The sequence below is a fragment of the Raphanus sativus genome, chromosome 2 (genome assembly GCF_000801105.2).
Source record: "Raphanus sativus cultivar WK10039 chromosome 2, ASM80110v3, whole genome shotgun sequence".
NCBI lineage: Eukaryota > Viridiplantae > Streptophyta > Magnoliopsida > Brassicales > Brassicaceae > Raphanus > Raphanus sativus.
Genome location: NC_079512.1, coordinates 2,671,363 through 2,684,434, shown reverse-complemented (window position 1 = coordinate 2,684,434; position 13,072 = coordinate 2,671,363). Strand labels below are relative to the sequence as shown.

Sequence of the window (13,072 nt, the reverse complement as noted above, 5' to 3'; positions counted from 1 at the left end):
TGATTCCCACTCGATTTAAAGAGTTCATACAACTTACATTGAGATATATGATTCTTCATGGCGCTGGTTTCACTCTTCTTGGAGTCACATCCTATGTCTTGACCACAATATCGACAGTCGGCTATGCTCGGTCATCTTCCCTCTGAATAAAATGCTGCCACACTTCTGCTATGTGAACTTGTTTCTTCTTTGTAGGTGGAGGAAGGTCAGTACTTGATCTCTCTGAAGCCGACCTTTTCCTTACACCACCTTGATTTCCTCCTGATGTTATCCCTTCTCCAAGTTGATTATCGTTAATGTTATCTCCACAAGCTGATATCTAAATCATGAACAAAAAAATAAGTTAGTGAAACTTTGAGGCAGTGAGAGTGAAATCTAAAAATCCACAAACAAACCATCATAACTGAGTTTATAGATAATTAAATCGACTACTCATTGGATCGTAATCATAAACCTCGTTTCAATTTGAAACTGAAACCCTAATCTACAAAATAGATATGAAAACGAAACCCTAATCTACAAAATCGAACCACAAAACCATCAATAGAAAGTAAAATTGGCTAATCTTAAGTCATAAAAAAAATCCCTAATCAATTTTGATCCAACCCTAAATGGATAAATCCCAAAACCGACACAAAAACTCTTATCCCCAAATCGCTTTTGTAAAGGCCAACACAAAACAGAAGAAGAAACTTGAGAGATTATGTTAGAGAGAATTATGTTTTGTTTTTGATCGGGTTTAGACTTAGGTTAGCCGACAATTAAGGTTAAGAGGAGTTTTTATGTGAAACAGTGACGCTGTCATAAACCAAAGAAGAAACTTGAAAGATTATATTAGAGAAAATTATGTTTTGTTTTTGATCGGGTCTAGACTTAGGTTAGCCGACAATTAAGGTTAAGAGGAGTTTTATGTGAAACAGTGACGTTGTCATACTATTCTTAGTAAAAAGTTTCATGTTAACAAATTTAATTATAGATAATTTTCAACTTGTATATCAAATTTAGCGTTCAAGCGAACGATAAAGATACAATTTGAAATAAAATAAAAATTGAATGGAGTGTCTAATCAATCAGGGTTTTTTGGTTAGGATGGTTTGTAACAAAATAATATGTTCTAAAAAGAAATAACAAAAAACTAACTAATACTCCTACTTGTTAAAATTCAAAAAGACACAATGTGCACCCAATAAAATATATATATATATATATATATATATATATATATATTAATACTTGAATATTATGGGAATGAAGAAAGATTGTACTGTAACAGTTGACAAGAAAAAAAAGAAAGATTGTCCTAAGTTATTCTTATGAATCAAATAATATCATAAGAAAATAAAGAGAAAGTACTGTGTGTCTGAGCGTTTAATCTGACCTTAATATGTCAAAGTGCGGGGGAAAAAGAACGTAGCATCTGATGCATTGAGAGTGATATTCGTAGTGAGTTATTATCGCTGATCCTTACGTGTACACATGACCATGATAGTTAGCTGCTTCTGTTCCCCCTTGGAGATTCTAAGCGTCAATTAATTAAATATAATATATATATTGTAACAAAATAAATTAGTTAAATACATATATTTTGCTTTCACAATACTCCTATTTTGCTTCTGGTTTTGGATGATGGGTGTTTCCCCGCACCTCGTAGGCCCTTAAGATTCTTATTAATGGGTGAAAAAAGCATAGTTTCACAAAAAAAAGCAAAACAAAACAAAACGAATCCATCTTTTTTTCTTCTCGAATCTCGTGCGTTACCTAGGAAACAAAGTCATTTAAGCACGTGGAAAATGAAGAAAAACATGGATGGAGACAAACAAGCTTGACATTCTCTCATTTCTCGTTTTAAATATCGTCAACTGATCGTGAGAATTTGAAACGATGGATTTTCCTTTTGTTTCTTCGGCTTTTAGTCTGAACGATAGAGAACACGAACTTGAGACCTTGAGCAGGGGTGGTCCTGAGCATAGCGAAGTGAAACATTCGCTTAGGACCCCAAAATTTTTACAAAAATTAGCATGGAGAAAGGCCCCCGATTTGTAAAATTTTTTTTTTTTGAAAATTCCTTACTAAATTGTTTAGGGTCTCCACCATATCAGGACGTCCCTGACCTTGAGTGGACTATGATTCACATGCAGGTACTTAGGACTTGATTAGAAGAGTATTAACATAAATAGTATGTTTGTTATTATCCAATCAACATTTTTCATAAAAACATTTAAAAATATTTACAAGATGCTAATTATTGGAGATCTCGGGGATTACGAGATCGCCCTTAATATATTTGGATGTAACTATTAGGAAATATATCATTAATGTATAAGTTAGATTCCCTATTCTATTATGTAAAGAACATACTAGATTGCCATTTTTCAAAAAAAAAAAAGAACTTACTAGACAAGTTATGTAATTTGTATAAATAAGTCTATTGGCTAAGTTAATAAAACGAGAGAAACTATTCTACTTCTTAAGTTTCCTCCAAATTTATTATGGTATCAGAGCCAAATATCAAATATCCTATGGGTTATGGTTTTGTTATTCTTTTCTAAATAAAAAAAAAAGTTTTCACGTTTGCTTTCAGTTTTGGAATTTTATGTGTTACTTCTTTTTCTCTTTGTGACAACGAATTTGATTATCATAATTATGGTTTTTGTTTTCTTCTTCTTTGATTTATTCTCTTTTGGTTTTGTTATTAAAAAAATGAAAAAAAGAAGAAGAAGAGAGTACGTGGTCTCATACTACAAAGAGGGCTACATATGATATTGATGACACTACGTGAATTATGAGCATGGATCTTTGATTGTCCGTTCATATTCACATGTGTAGTTTTACAAATCTTTATGTGACTATTAATCTACTACGAATTTGGTGGTAGTCACGAAGATGATTGATAATGACTTCAACGGGTATATACTGATCCGAAGGAGTGATGAATTGATGATGTTGCTGCTGTGAACTTTGAGCATGAATCAAAAGGGTTCGTTCAGTTCACTTGGTAGCATGAGATTATGAAGATACACACCTACTACAGTATTCTTCATTTAATCGATGACCGTGGCGAGGTATAAACGCTATTGATGACCGTGGCGAGGTATAAACGCTACTGATGGCCTTATGGTGGGGTATAAACACCATGAAGATACACTACAAGAAAAATGGCTTTTATAAACGGATGAAAAACGCTATCTATCGATACGATAGCGGTTTATGAAGCGATGTATCATCGCCCGTTATAATAGGTCAAGCACTTTAAATAGCGGTTTTTAGCACTGCTACATTTTTTTCTGCTACGATAGCGCTTTTCTATCTGCAATTAAATATTCTTTAATATCGTATAATTTTCGTTATTATTTCTATTATAAAAAAATTTTAAAAAAAATTAGAAACATAATTAAAAATTAAACTCGTTTATATATTTAATTTTTTATTAAATAAAATGATTGATAATTAAACTGGTTTACAAAAAAAAATATGATTTACAAATTAAAAGTATTAAACCAAATAAACCAAAAACCTAAACAAAGATTAACCCTAATTACTATCTAAACCTATTCCCAGCCGCCGTCTTCTTGTCTTCTTCATCTTATGACCATCCAGCCATGGTTCTTCTTCTTCTTCGTCCCTGGGATTCAGGCGTCGGTGAAGAGAAGACATGCTCCCTCCCAAGACGTCCCTGGCGTGTTGGATTCCTTTCTCTAGAGAATAATCAAAACACAGAAACAATTGAAGTCTATGCTCTCAGATCTGGAGTTTAATATTCACGAAGAACAAAGGTTACCGCAAGAGAGGAGAGGTGACTGCGGTGGGAGGAGGTGTGATTGCCGGATCTGGGATTCGATGTGTACCTTCACGGATCTGGGATATGCTCTGCGCGAGGAGCCTTGTTACAGTGAGAGGAGTCCCATGATGCAGGTCGCCGTGAACAGAGCCCAGATTCTTCGATGGTGGTCGACAACCAGCTGCTTCTCTTTCATGGATTCATGTTCACGCTTTAGTTGCAGGAGAAGAAGAAAGAAAGCGATGAAGAGAGACTGAAAAAATAAAATAGAAAAAGAAGACGACGTTAAATGAAAATATTAATGAGAAAGAGAGAGATTTATTTGTGGCCTTTGGATTATATTTCATCAATGGTTACAAATTGTGATCTTTGAGAAAGCAAATCAACCAATGAAAAAGAAGGTTGAAGATAGATAAAAGAATAGTTTTGACCCTTGGATTAAAATAGATCAATGGCCATGAGAAAAAAACATAATATAATTGTTTTTACTTTACTTTTAAATTGTTTTATAAATTGTCTTAATTCAAAAATGAGATATTATAATTTAACATTTGAAATATAAATTTCGATTAGAATTTTGTGGTTATGTGATTTTAAATAACTCCATCATAGGGCTTATGTAATTAGTTTGTGTAAAAGTTATGTTTATGATTTAGGGTTCAAATTTTTGAGAGATTAATAGTTTGAGTTTTTAGTTAAAGATTTGTGAAAGATGTAGATTTGAAATTTGTTATATTGTTAAAACTTAGATTTAAAGTTTATATTTAGTGGATGTATGTATGGTTTATATATGTTTGATATATATTAGAGTTTAAGGTATAAAGTTTGATTGAGGAATTAAGGTTTGTGGGGTTTGGAAGTTATATACTAAGATTAAAAAGGATAAATTTGAAATTTAAATTTAAGATTTGTACTTAGAAGTAAGATAATACTAGAGTTTTATAGTTCATTTTAGAGTTTAGGGTATAGAAGTTCGTTTAGGGTTTAGAGATTTAGAAATCCAAACATAGCGTTTTAATTAGTTTTGCTATTAAATCCTAGGTTTTTCATAGCGTTTCTAAATATATGTTATTAAATCCTAAGTTTTCGTAGCGTTTCTAAATATATCACTCTATCATAGCGTTTTTGAAAATACAAACGCTATCTTAAAAATACGGGTATATCAATCATAGCACAATCGTAAGAAACGCTATCCTCGTCTGCTATTAAAACACATTTTTCTTGTAGTGATAATTCGATGATTGTCCAATCTCATACGTGTTACCACATATGAGCTTACGGGAGGGTATTGGAGATCTCGGGGATTACGAGATCGTCCTGAATATATTTGGATGTAACTATTAGGAAATATATCATTAATGTATAAGTTAGATTCCCTATTCTAATATGTAAAGAACTTACTAGACAAGTAATGTAATTTGTATAAATAAGCCTATTGGCTAAGTTAATAAGACGAGAGAAACTATTCTACTTCTTAAGTTTCCTCCAAATTTATTATCTATTATGTAAAGAATTTACTAAACAAATTACATAACTTGTCTAGTAAGTTCTTTACATAATACAATAGGGAATCCAACTTATACATTAATGATATATTTCCTAATAGTTACATCCAAATATATTCAGGGCGATCTCGTAATCCCCGAGATCTCCAATACTAATACTATACAAATATTCTTTTTTCAATTTTTTCATATGAAGCTTTTGGTAAAATATTTGCATTTAGAATATATAAAAAATTAAAATAATTTGAAGATCTTTACATAATAGATAATAAATTTGGAGGAAACTTAAGAAGTAGAATAGTTTCTCTCATCTTATTAACTTAGCCAATAGGCTTATTTATACAAATTACATAACTTGTCTAGTAAGTTCTTTACATAATACAATAGGGAATCCAACTTATACATTAATGATATATTTCCTAATAGTTACATCCAAATATATTCAGGGCGATCTCGTAATCCCCGAGATCTCCAATACTAATACTCTACAAATATTCTTTTTTCAATTTTTTCATATGAAGCTTTTGGTAAAATATTTGCATTTAGAATATATAAAAAATTAAAATAATTTGAAGATACAAAGATCAGATGGACGTTCTGATTCACCTGCAAATACATCAGCGAATGGAACAGAGTCTGCGACAGATAATTCACATGCGAAAAAACAAGTCAAGATGAAGATTGCGATTTGAAGAATGGATTGCGAACCAGGCGGAGTTAATGCAAAAACATCTTGGGGAAAAAACTTGAGGAGATTCACCTTGGAGAAGAGAGATTTCAGGATAGGAAATTCTTAAATACCTTGGAGAAAATTTAAGGGAACTTACCATATTTGGGTAGATAATGAATATTGGGTAGATAGACGTAGATAGCCGACTTGTCTTGGCTGTATTGTATATATAGTAATACTCGACCTGTGTATTAGGGTTATCGAACTAATTATATTCTTACCATAAGAGTAGAGTTCACTAAGCTTGGAAGCGAGTGAATAACACTAAGGTTAAGGGCGAGAGGTTCTAGAGATCTTGTATTCGATCTTAGGATGTGTGAGGCTAGAGCAACAAATCAAAAAGGATATTGATCTTGTTGCGTTTCTGTTTAAAGAGAGACTTGTAAATTCACTTTAAAAGAATACTAGTAGTTTTTGCATTAACATAAGTATATATAATCAATTAATTTATTTAATAGTATAAAATTATGTTTATAATAAAAATTATATTTTTAATAAAAATTATATTTTTAAAATAAAGTTGCAATTAAATATTTTTAAATTTTTAAAAGAATAATATTTCACGTTTAAAATATAATATAACTTATATAATTGCACATATCATTCATTGTTTTTAATAAAACATAAGATGATATATATATATATAATTTATATATATATATATATAAATTATATATTATGTAATAAACATATATATTATTGAGAAATAAATTATATGTCATATATTAATTTTTGTGATAATATTATATATGAATCATTTGTTGCTCTACCAATAAATAAATAATAATTATTATATATAAATTATATATAATAATAATTTATTAAATAATATCAAAAAATATTTTTATATCCAAAAATAAATTTTAGATTTTAAAATAAATTTTACTTTATTTTTTTAAATAATAATATTTCATATTAAAATTTAATTTTATTTATATAATTAAATAAAATTCATTATTTTTAATAACAAATGTATTATTAAAATATATTATAATTCAATATATATTATTTTAAAATAAATATATTATATACTAACTTTTATGCTAATTTAAAAATTGCATAATACTACTATTCTTCAAATTTTAACGAGAACATACATCTTCTGCAGTATAATGTTTTTACAACATATTGCTACTGCTTCTTAACCAGTTGTACCAATCGATAAATGATCATTTGTATCATGTGTTGTGAATGTGTAACTTCTTGGAATTATCATGTTAACGTATACAGAATAATTATAGTAACTAAAAACAATACTATCTTAAACGAAGAATCAAAAATGAAAAGGATGTATCAGCATCAATAACAAGGAAGTGACTATATATATACGTATATACATCCCCATTTCCTCACTCAACAAAAGGCCATTCAAGTTCTGTATAAAGTGAGAGAGTGAGAAGGCCTTACATAAATAATTGAAATTCTCTTAGCAAAGACAGTAAATCAATAATTCACTTTGATCATTTTGTACTTTTTCTAAAGCTCATTGTTGTTTAAGGTCATTATAATCTGACTATACATTAACTGTTTAAGTGAAAAGCTCAAATTTACCAGAGAGAAGTGTATATATTTACTTAACGAGATTTGGTTGGTTCAAAATGGGGAGGACGACATGGTTTGACGTCGACGGGATAAAGAGGGGAGAGTGGACGGCAGAGGAAGACCGGATGCTCGTCGCTTATATCAACAAATACGGTGTCAGGGACTGGGGTGCCCTGCCTAAGAGAGCCGGTAATAAAATCTGTACTTTTCTCAGTTTCACCCTATATATATGCATACATTGTGTACGGACCACTTATTTGTGTCTCTTTCAAAGCCAGGATCTATACATTCCAGTTTATGTCTTCTTTTTTTGTAATTCCAGTTTATGTCGGACCAGAGAATTTTTTTTTTGACTAAATTTGATGAGGATCAGTGATTTTGTTTTTATGATTTTGTTTTTACTTTGTTGGTTCTATTATTTCTCGATATTTGTTGGTTTTAATTTTTGTTGGTTCTAATTTGTTCTGGCAGAAGTCCATCTATACAGATTTTAGAAAGTTTTTTTTCGATTTTGGGAGTATATATTAGAGAGAGTACTACATGTTATTTTACAGTAAAGATGTTTGTAAAACATGATTTATCCGATTATTTTATTGATAGACTTCTATAGTGATAGTATGTGAACCCATGAAAACCAAGTATTATCCTGATTACGTATTATCATGATTTATGTATAAATTCAGGTTCTAATTTGCATAGCTATAAAAGATAGTAATATTTCTAGTATAATTTTAGACCAAAAATCAGAAAGGTTTATGTGATTGTGTTTTCTCCTTTTTCTGTCTGATGGAAAAAAAAAATCAATCTTTATAACAATACCTGCTTGCCGCTATTGAAGTGATAATTTCACCTCATTTTCTGATTTTTTTTTCAAAAATGAAATATAAAAAGGTCTGCATAGATGTGGAAAGAGTTGTAGATTAAGGTGGCTGAATTATCTGAAGCCTGGTATTAAAAAAGGCAAGTTCACTGCTCAGGAGGAAGAAGATATCATCAAGTTTCATTCCCTTCTTGGAAACAGGTAATTTAATTTGTCATTATATACAACGGTTACAACCCAACCCACACCTTGACTCTCTGTTATATATTATGATAACATAATTAAACTGATGATTATGCATAATTACATATATAAGGTGGGCAGCAATAGCAAAGCAAATGCCAAACCGAACAGATAATGATATCAAGAACCATTGGAACTCGTGTCTTAAGAAAAGACTCCGTAGAAGTGGGATAGATCCGATGACCCATGGGCCAATCAAAACCACTTCCTCAACCAGGTCGTCTCCAGCACGGAGACATTCTTCTTCTACTAGTTCTTTCTCTCTTTCCTCCACAGGCTCTGTACGTCTACTTAACAAGCTTGCTGCTGGAATCTCCTCGAGGAAATTTGGACTCGATAGGATCAAGACTGTGATGATATCTTCGGAACCAAGACAAGTCGATGACGAAGAGAAGGTGATGATAGGCAGCAAGAAAGAAGAGGAGAGAGTGATTGGTTGTTTCATGGAGATTGATAAGAATCTGATCAGTACGATGTCGTTAGATGAGTTGCCTTGTGACTCTAGCTACTACTACTGCGACGACTGGCTTCGTGGCTGCTTTCAGTGACTACTCATTAATTGAGTCTTACGATTTACACGGTCGGTCCAGAGCTTAACGAGGCTCATACAAAATAAAATATTTTGTCTATTATCATAAAAATATTACATGATATGCAAAAACTTATTTGCTATAACCTTTTTTGTAAAGATAAACAGCTTTTTATTTTTTGTATATTCATATTTACATTGTTTTGTAAGTTTGTATGTATAAAATATATTAGTTGTAATAATGCTTTGTTACCATATTACTGATTAAATAAAAAAATATATATTTTATTTTATTTTTATTTTGAAATGTGAGTTCCTTAAAAAATGTATGCTCCATGTAATTTTTTTGTGTGCATGTCATCAGGAATCGCACTGGCGATCTATACCAGTCTGATTTTTTTGCTAAATTGTAAATATCATTAAAACTTAATGAAGTTTGGTTACCAAGTGAATGAAACCAAAAACTGTTTTTCAGCTAGTCAAATTCAAGAAGCCTCAAAAAGATAAAAAACCCCAAAGAACCTACACAATTAACACCAAACAACCTAACAAGGATAGTTTGAAGTTAATACTACATTGTAGCACAAAGACAACCATATTAAGCTCCCAAACCAAAACGCTTCTTGCTTGACTGGTTTGAAGCAGAGAGCAAGAGAATAACTTGAAGGCGAGCTCGATCAAGCCTCACCGAAGTGGCTCCCAGCAGGCATCGACGGAAGCGCCTGGCTCACGCCCCGGAGCTCCGCTGGAGGAGGACGCCGACAGAGCAAAGCCCAAGTTAACACAGAAGAGAGCAAGAATGTAAACCTGCAACCATGCCACTTGAATATGAAGAACACGGTCAAGCGTAGACGGTAGTTTCAGCCCCTCAATCCGCTACGCGACACAGAAGATGCAGCAGAGAGAGCAAGTTACAAATCAGCTATCTTCCGGGAGCTTTGGAAGGGGAAATGAAGCACGTAAGGAGAATGGAACTCCTTGAAACATGTGACCTGACTGCAAAGCGCAAGCTTCGCCTTTTCCGCAAGAGACGTCGACATCAAGGGTAGTCCTCAAGACCCTAGAAATAGAAGATGGGAGCAGGAAGGAGAAGCTAACCCTTTCGCTGAGGTACACCATGGGAGCCGTCTTTTGAACTAAAGAAACAGAGGTCCTCGGTGGTGCGTCTCACAACCACCCTTCACTCAACGAGAGGAGGAGCTCTACAGACCCTGGAAACTAACTGCTAGAATAGACCGGTTGGAGCGAGACGACGGAGCAGAAACGAGACGGCAGCGACGCGTCGAAGCTTCTGGCGGATCTCGGATCTCAGATCTGACCCAGAACTGAGCGCAATCGGCGACTAAAAGTAGATCCAGGGCTCCCACAGCCATTACCGACTCATCTCGCCTCGCTGGTGGTCCAGAGAAAAGCAAAGACCCTTTGATTTCAGTTTGCTCCGACAGAGGAGACCCCATCAGACCCAGACGCACCGAGCAAAGAAGAGAGACAAGGAGGAGATAGCAGAGGGTGAAGACGATGAATACACGGACCGGTTGACAGAAGAGGAAGACCTACGGCGGAGATGCCGTCAGTCGCCTGAGAGAGCAAAAAGTAGGCGGCGGCTTAGGGTTTTCGATAGGGATGAAGAGACTAAAGAGAGAATTTCACTTCTCTCTCCTCTCTCTTGATTTTTTTTGTTTATTATACCAGTCTGATTTCCAACATGATCGACTTATGATAAACCTGACGACCTGTTCTTCCTTTGAGATTCACTCTTTTGGCCAACATTCCTCTTGAATTTCATTTTCTCTATCATTTAAAAGAACAAGTGTTTAGTTACTATACATGCATGATCATTGTTTCTGAATTTGACTGTACCTTTTCTCTGTGTATTCATCTATCTCTCTCCTACACATGATGAGCCCTATATGGATATTTGAGGGTTTCATGCCATTTCAATGAAGGATCCCTCAACACATAAAAGAATATAGTAATAATTCATATATATCATCATGTGATTCTATCAGTATCCAATCTTTGTCAAACATTAGCATCACATTCCTAAATCTTATTATGAAGAACGTATATACTCTCGAATATTATATATTTGTTTATTACATCATTTTGACATATTTTATTATTTCCATAGACCATCACTTTGACATATTTTATCATTTCCATAGATAATGGATTTATAATATTCCATGACTGTTTTTTCTTCTGTTGCTTAAATGCATAGCCGGTCCTAGACCATGCGTAGTAAAACATTTGCAACAAGTCCTAAATCATTTTGTTCCCGACATTGACTTACGTTTAGTGGTGGAGAGAGAAGAAGGAAGAGGAGCTGCCCGTATGAAATATTGAAATCATTTTCATTTTCTTTGATTATTTGAGAATTATATGTTTAAGTGGTAAAATTATTCAGAAAAATCATATTCAATAATGTTTATTTGAGTATGAGATGGAATTTCAACTACAATAATACCACCATTAATCTGAAATGCTTTGGACGTTTCGTTAGTTTTACGACTTGCGGAAACTCTAATTAACATTATATATCGCCATGCATATTTATGTAATAATCAGTTACAAAAAAAAAAAAAAATATTTATGTAATATTAAGTTACAAAAAAAATATTTATGTAATATTGGGTGCAAGAATAATAAGATACCCACTAAAAATAGGAGGAAGGAGTCAGAAGGAAGTGACTACCTGATTATTAAAAGAACGGATCCAATATATTCGTAATTAATCAATCATCTATCTTATTAAAACAGAAACATTCTGTTGGACCTAACATTTATTTTGTAAGTTTTTAAATTAAATACACTTTTATACTTTATAGTTAAACCTACATTAAATCACTAATGTTACTTTCTTTATACTACTATCCATGTTTCCAAACAATATACTTATTTCTTTGTACTACTATCATGTTTCCAAACAATATATTTTTTATACTACTATCAATGTTTCCAGACAATACAATAATTAATCTTAGTTATTTTATATCTATCATTTTCTCTTTAGAATTTTGTAGAAACATCATAATTTCATAAATTGCAAAATAATGAACTTTAAAATTTGGATTATAAGATTACAAATTATGAAACTATTACAATTTAAATCCAATTAGATTATATATCGGTCATCCATCAGTTCAATCGGTTAGTCTCGAGGTTTAGTGATTTTTTTAATATGAATATTTTAAAAACCAAAATTGAATTGTCAGATCTCCGGATTAACGGGTATAATCACAATCGGGTTGAATTTAAAAACACTGATTTAAATGCAAAAATATTTTAAATACACACTCTTTAAAATTACCAAAATATTTGTTAAGTTATTAGTAAAATTTTTTATCGTAAAATATTCCGCGCTTCCAAAGCGCGGGTCAAAATCTAGTAAGTGTTAATTCATATTGAGATTAACAGCTATAAACACGAAAGTCCAAAAAGACATGTGTTCTATTTACTGATCACAGTTTAAGTTTTTTTTTTTGCTTTAATCTGTAGAATTTTTTTCTTTGCTTTGTTTTGCCCAGTTTGTGCCAGTTAGTACATTTAAATAATTTCCTCTTCATCGTATATTTAATTTACAAGAAATTTTATCATTGTGGGACTAGCTTCCGCGTTACTTTTTTTTTGCCATCGAATTTGATTTTTAATTACTGGAGAGTCCATCAAAAGAGATAGCTACCGAAAAAATAATAATAAAATGCATAAAAGCAAACACAACAGTAGGTGCAATCAGCAAAAAGACCTACCAGCAGTGCCATTGAAAGGCTCATGGCAACAAGAACAGACTTTCGTCTGAGATCCTGACCCATAGCCAACTGCGGCTTCCACATGACACATATAATTGATACAAGTGAATGAGTGATGCAGTGTCACACTCCTTGCAATTCTCATGGCCACGGCTGGGGATTATCATGGATCTCTC

General features: G+C 32.3%; 1 protein-coding gene and 1 long non-coding RNA gene across 2 annotated transcripts; one reads left to right on the top strand and one right to left on the bottom strand.

The window, feature by feature from the left end:
• Positions 1 to 3,391: 3,391 nt before the first annotated feature.
• Positions 3,392 to 4,226, bottom strand: LOC130498674 (uncharacterized). Its single transcript, XR_008937621.1, has 2 exons — positions 3,779 to 4,226; positions 3,392 to 3,695 (listed from the first exon to the last, which is right to left on the bottom strand). It is a non-coding gene; the product is annotated as an uncharacterized LOC130498674 (long non-coding RNA).
• A 3,154-nt stretch (positions 4,227 to 7,380) lies between these two features.
• Positions 7,381 to 9,440, top strand: LOC108840118 (transcription factor MYB8). The gene is given in 4 exon segments (XM_018612942.2): positions 7,381 to 7,744; positions 8,447 to 8,576; positions 8,692 to 9,121; positions 9,123 to 9,440. Coding segments are annotated over 4 exon segments (786 nt in total). The 5' UTR covers positions 7,381 to 7,611; the 3' UTR covers positions 9,216 to 9,440.
• The last annotated feature ends 3,632 nt before the right edge of the window (positions 9,441 to 13,072 follow it).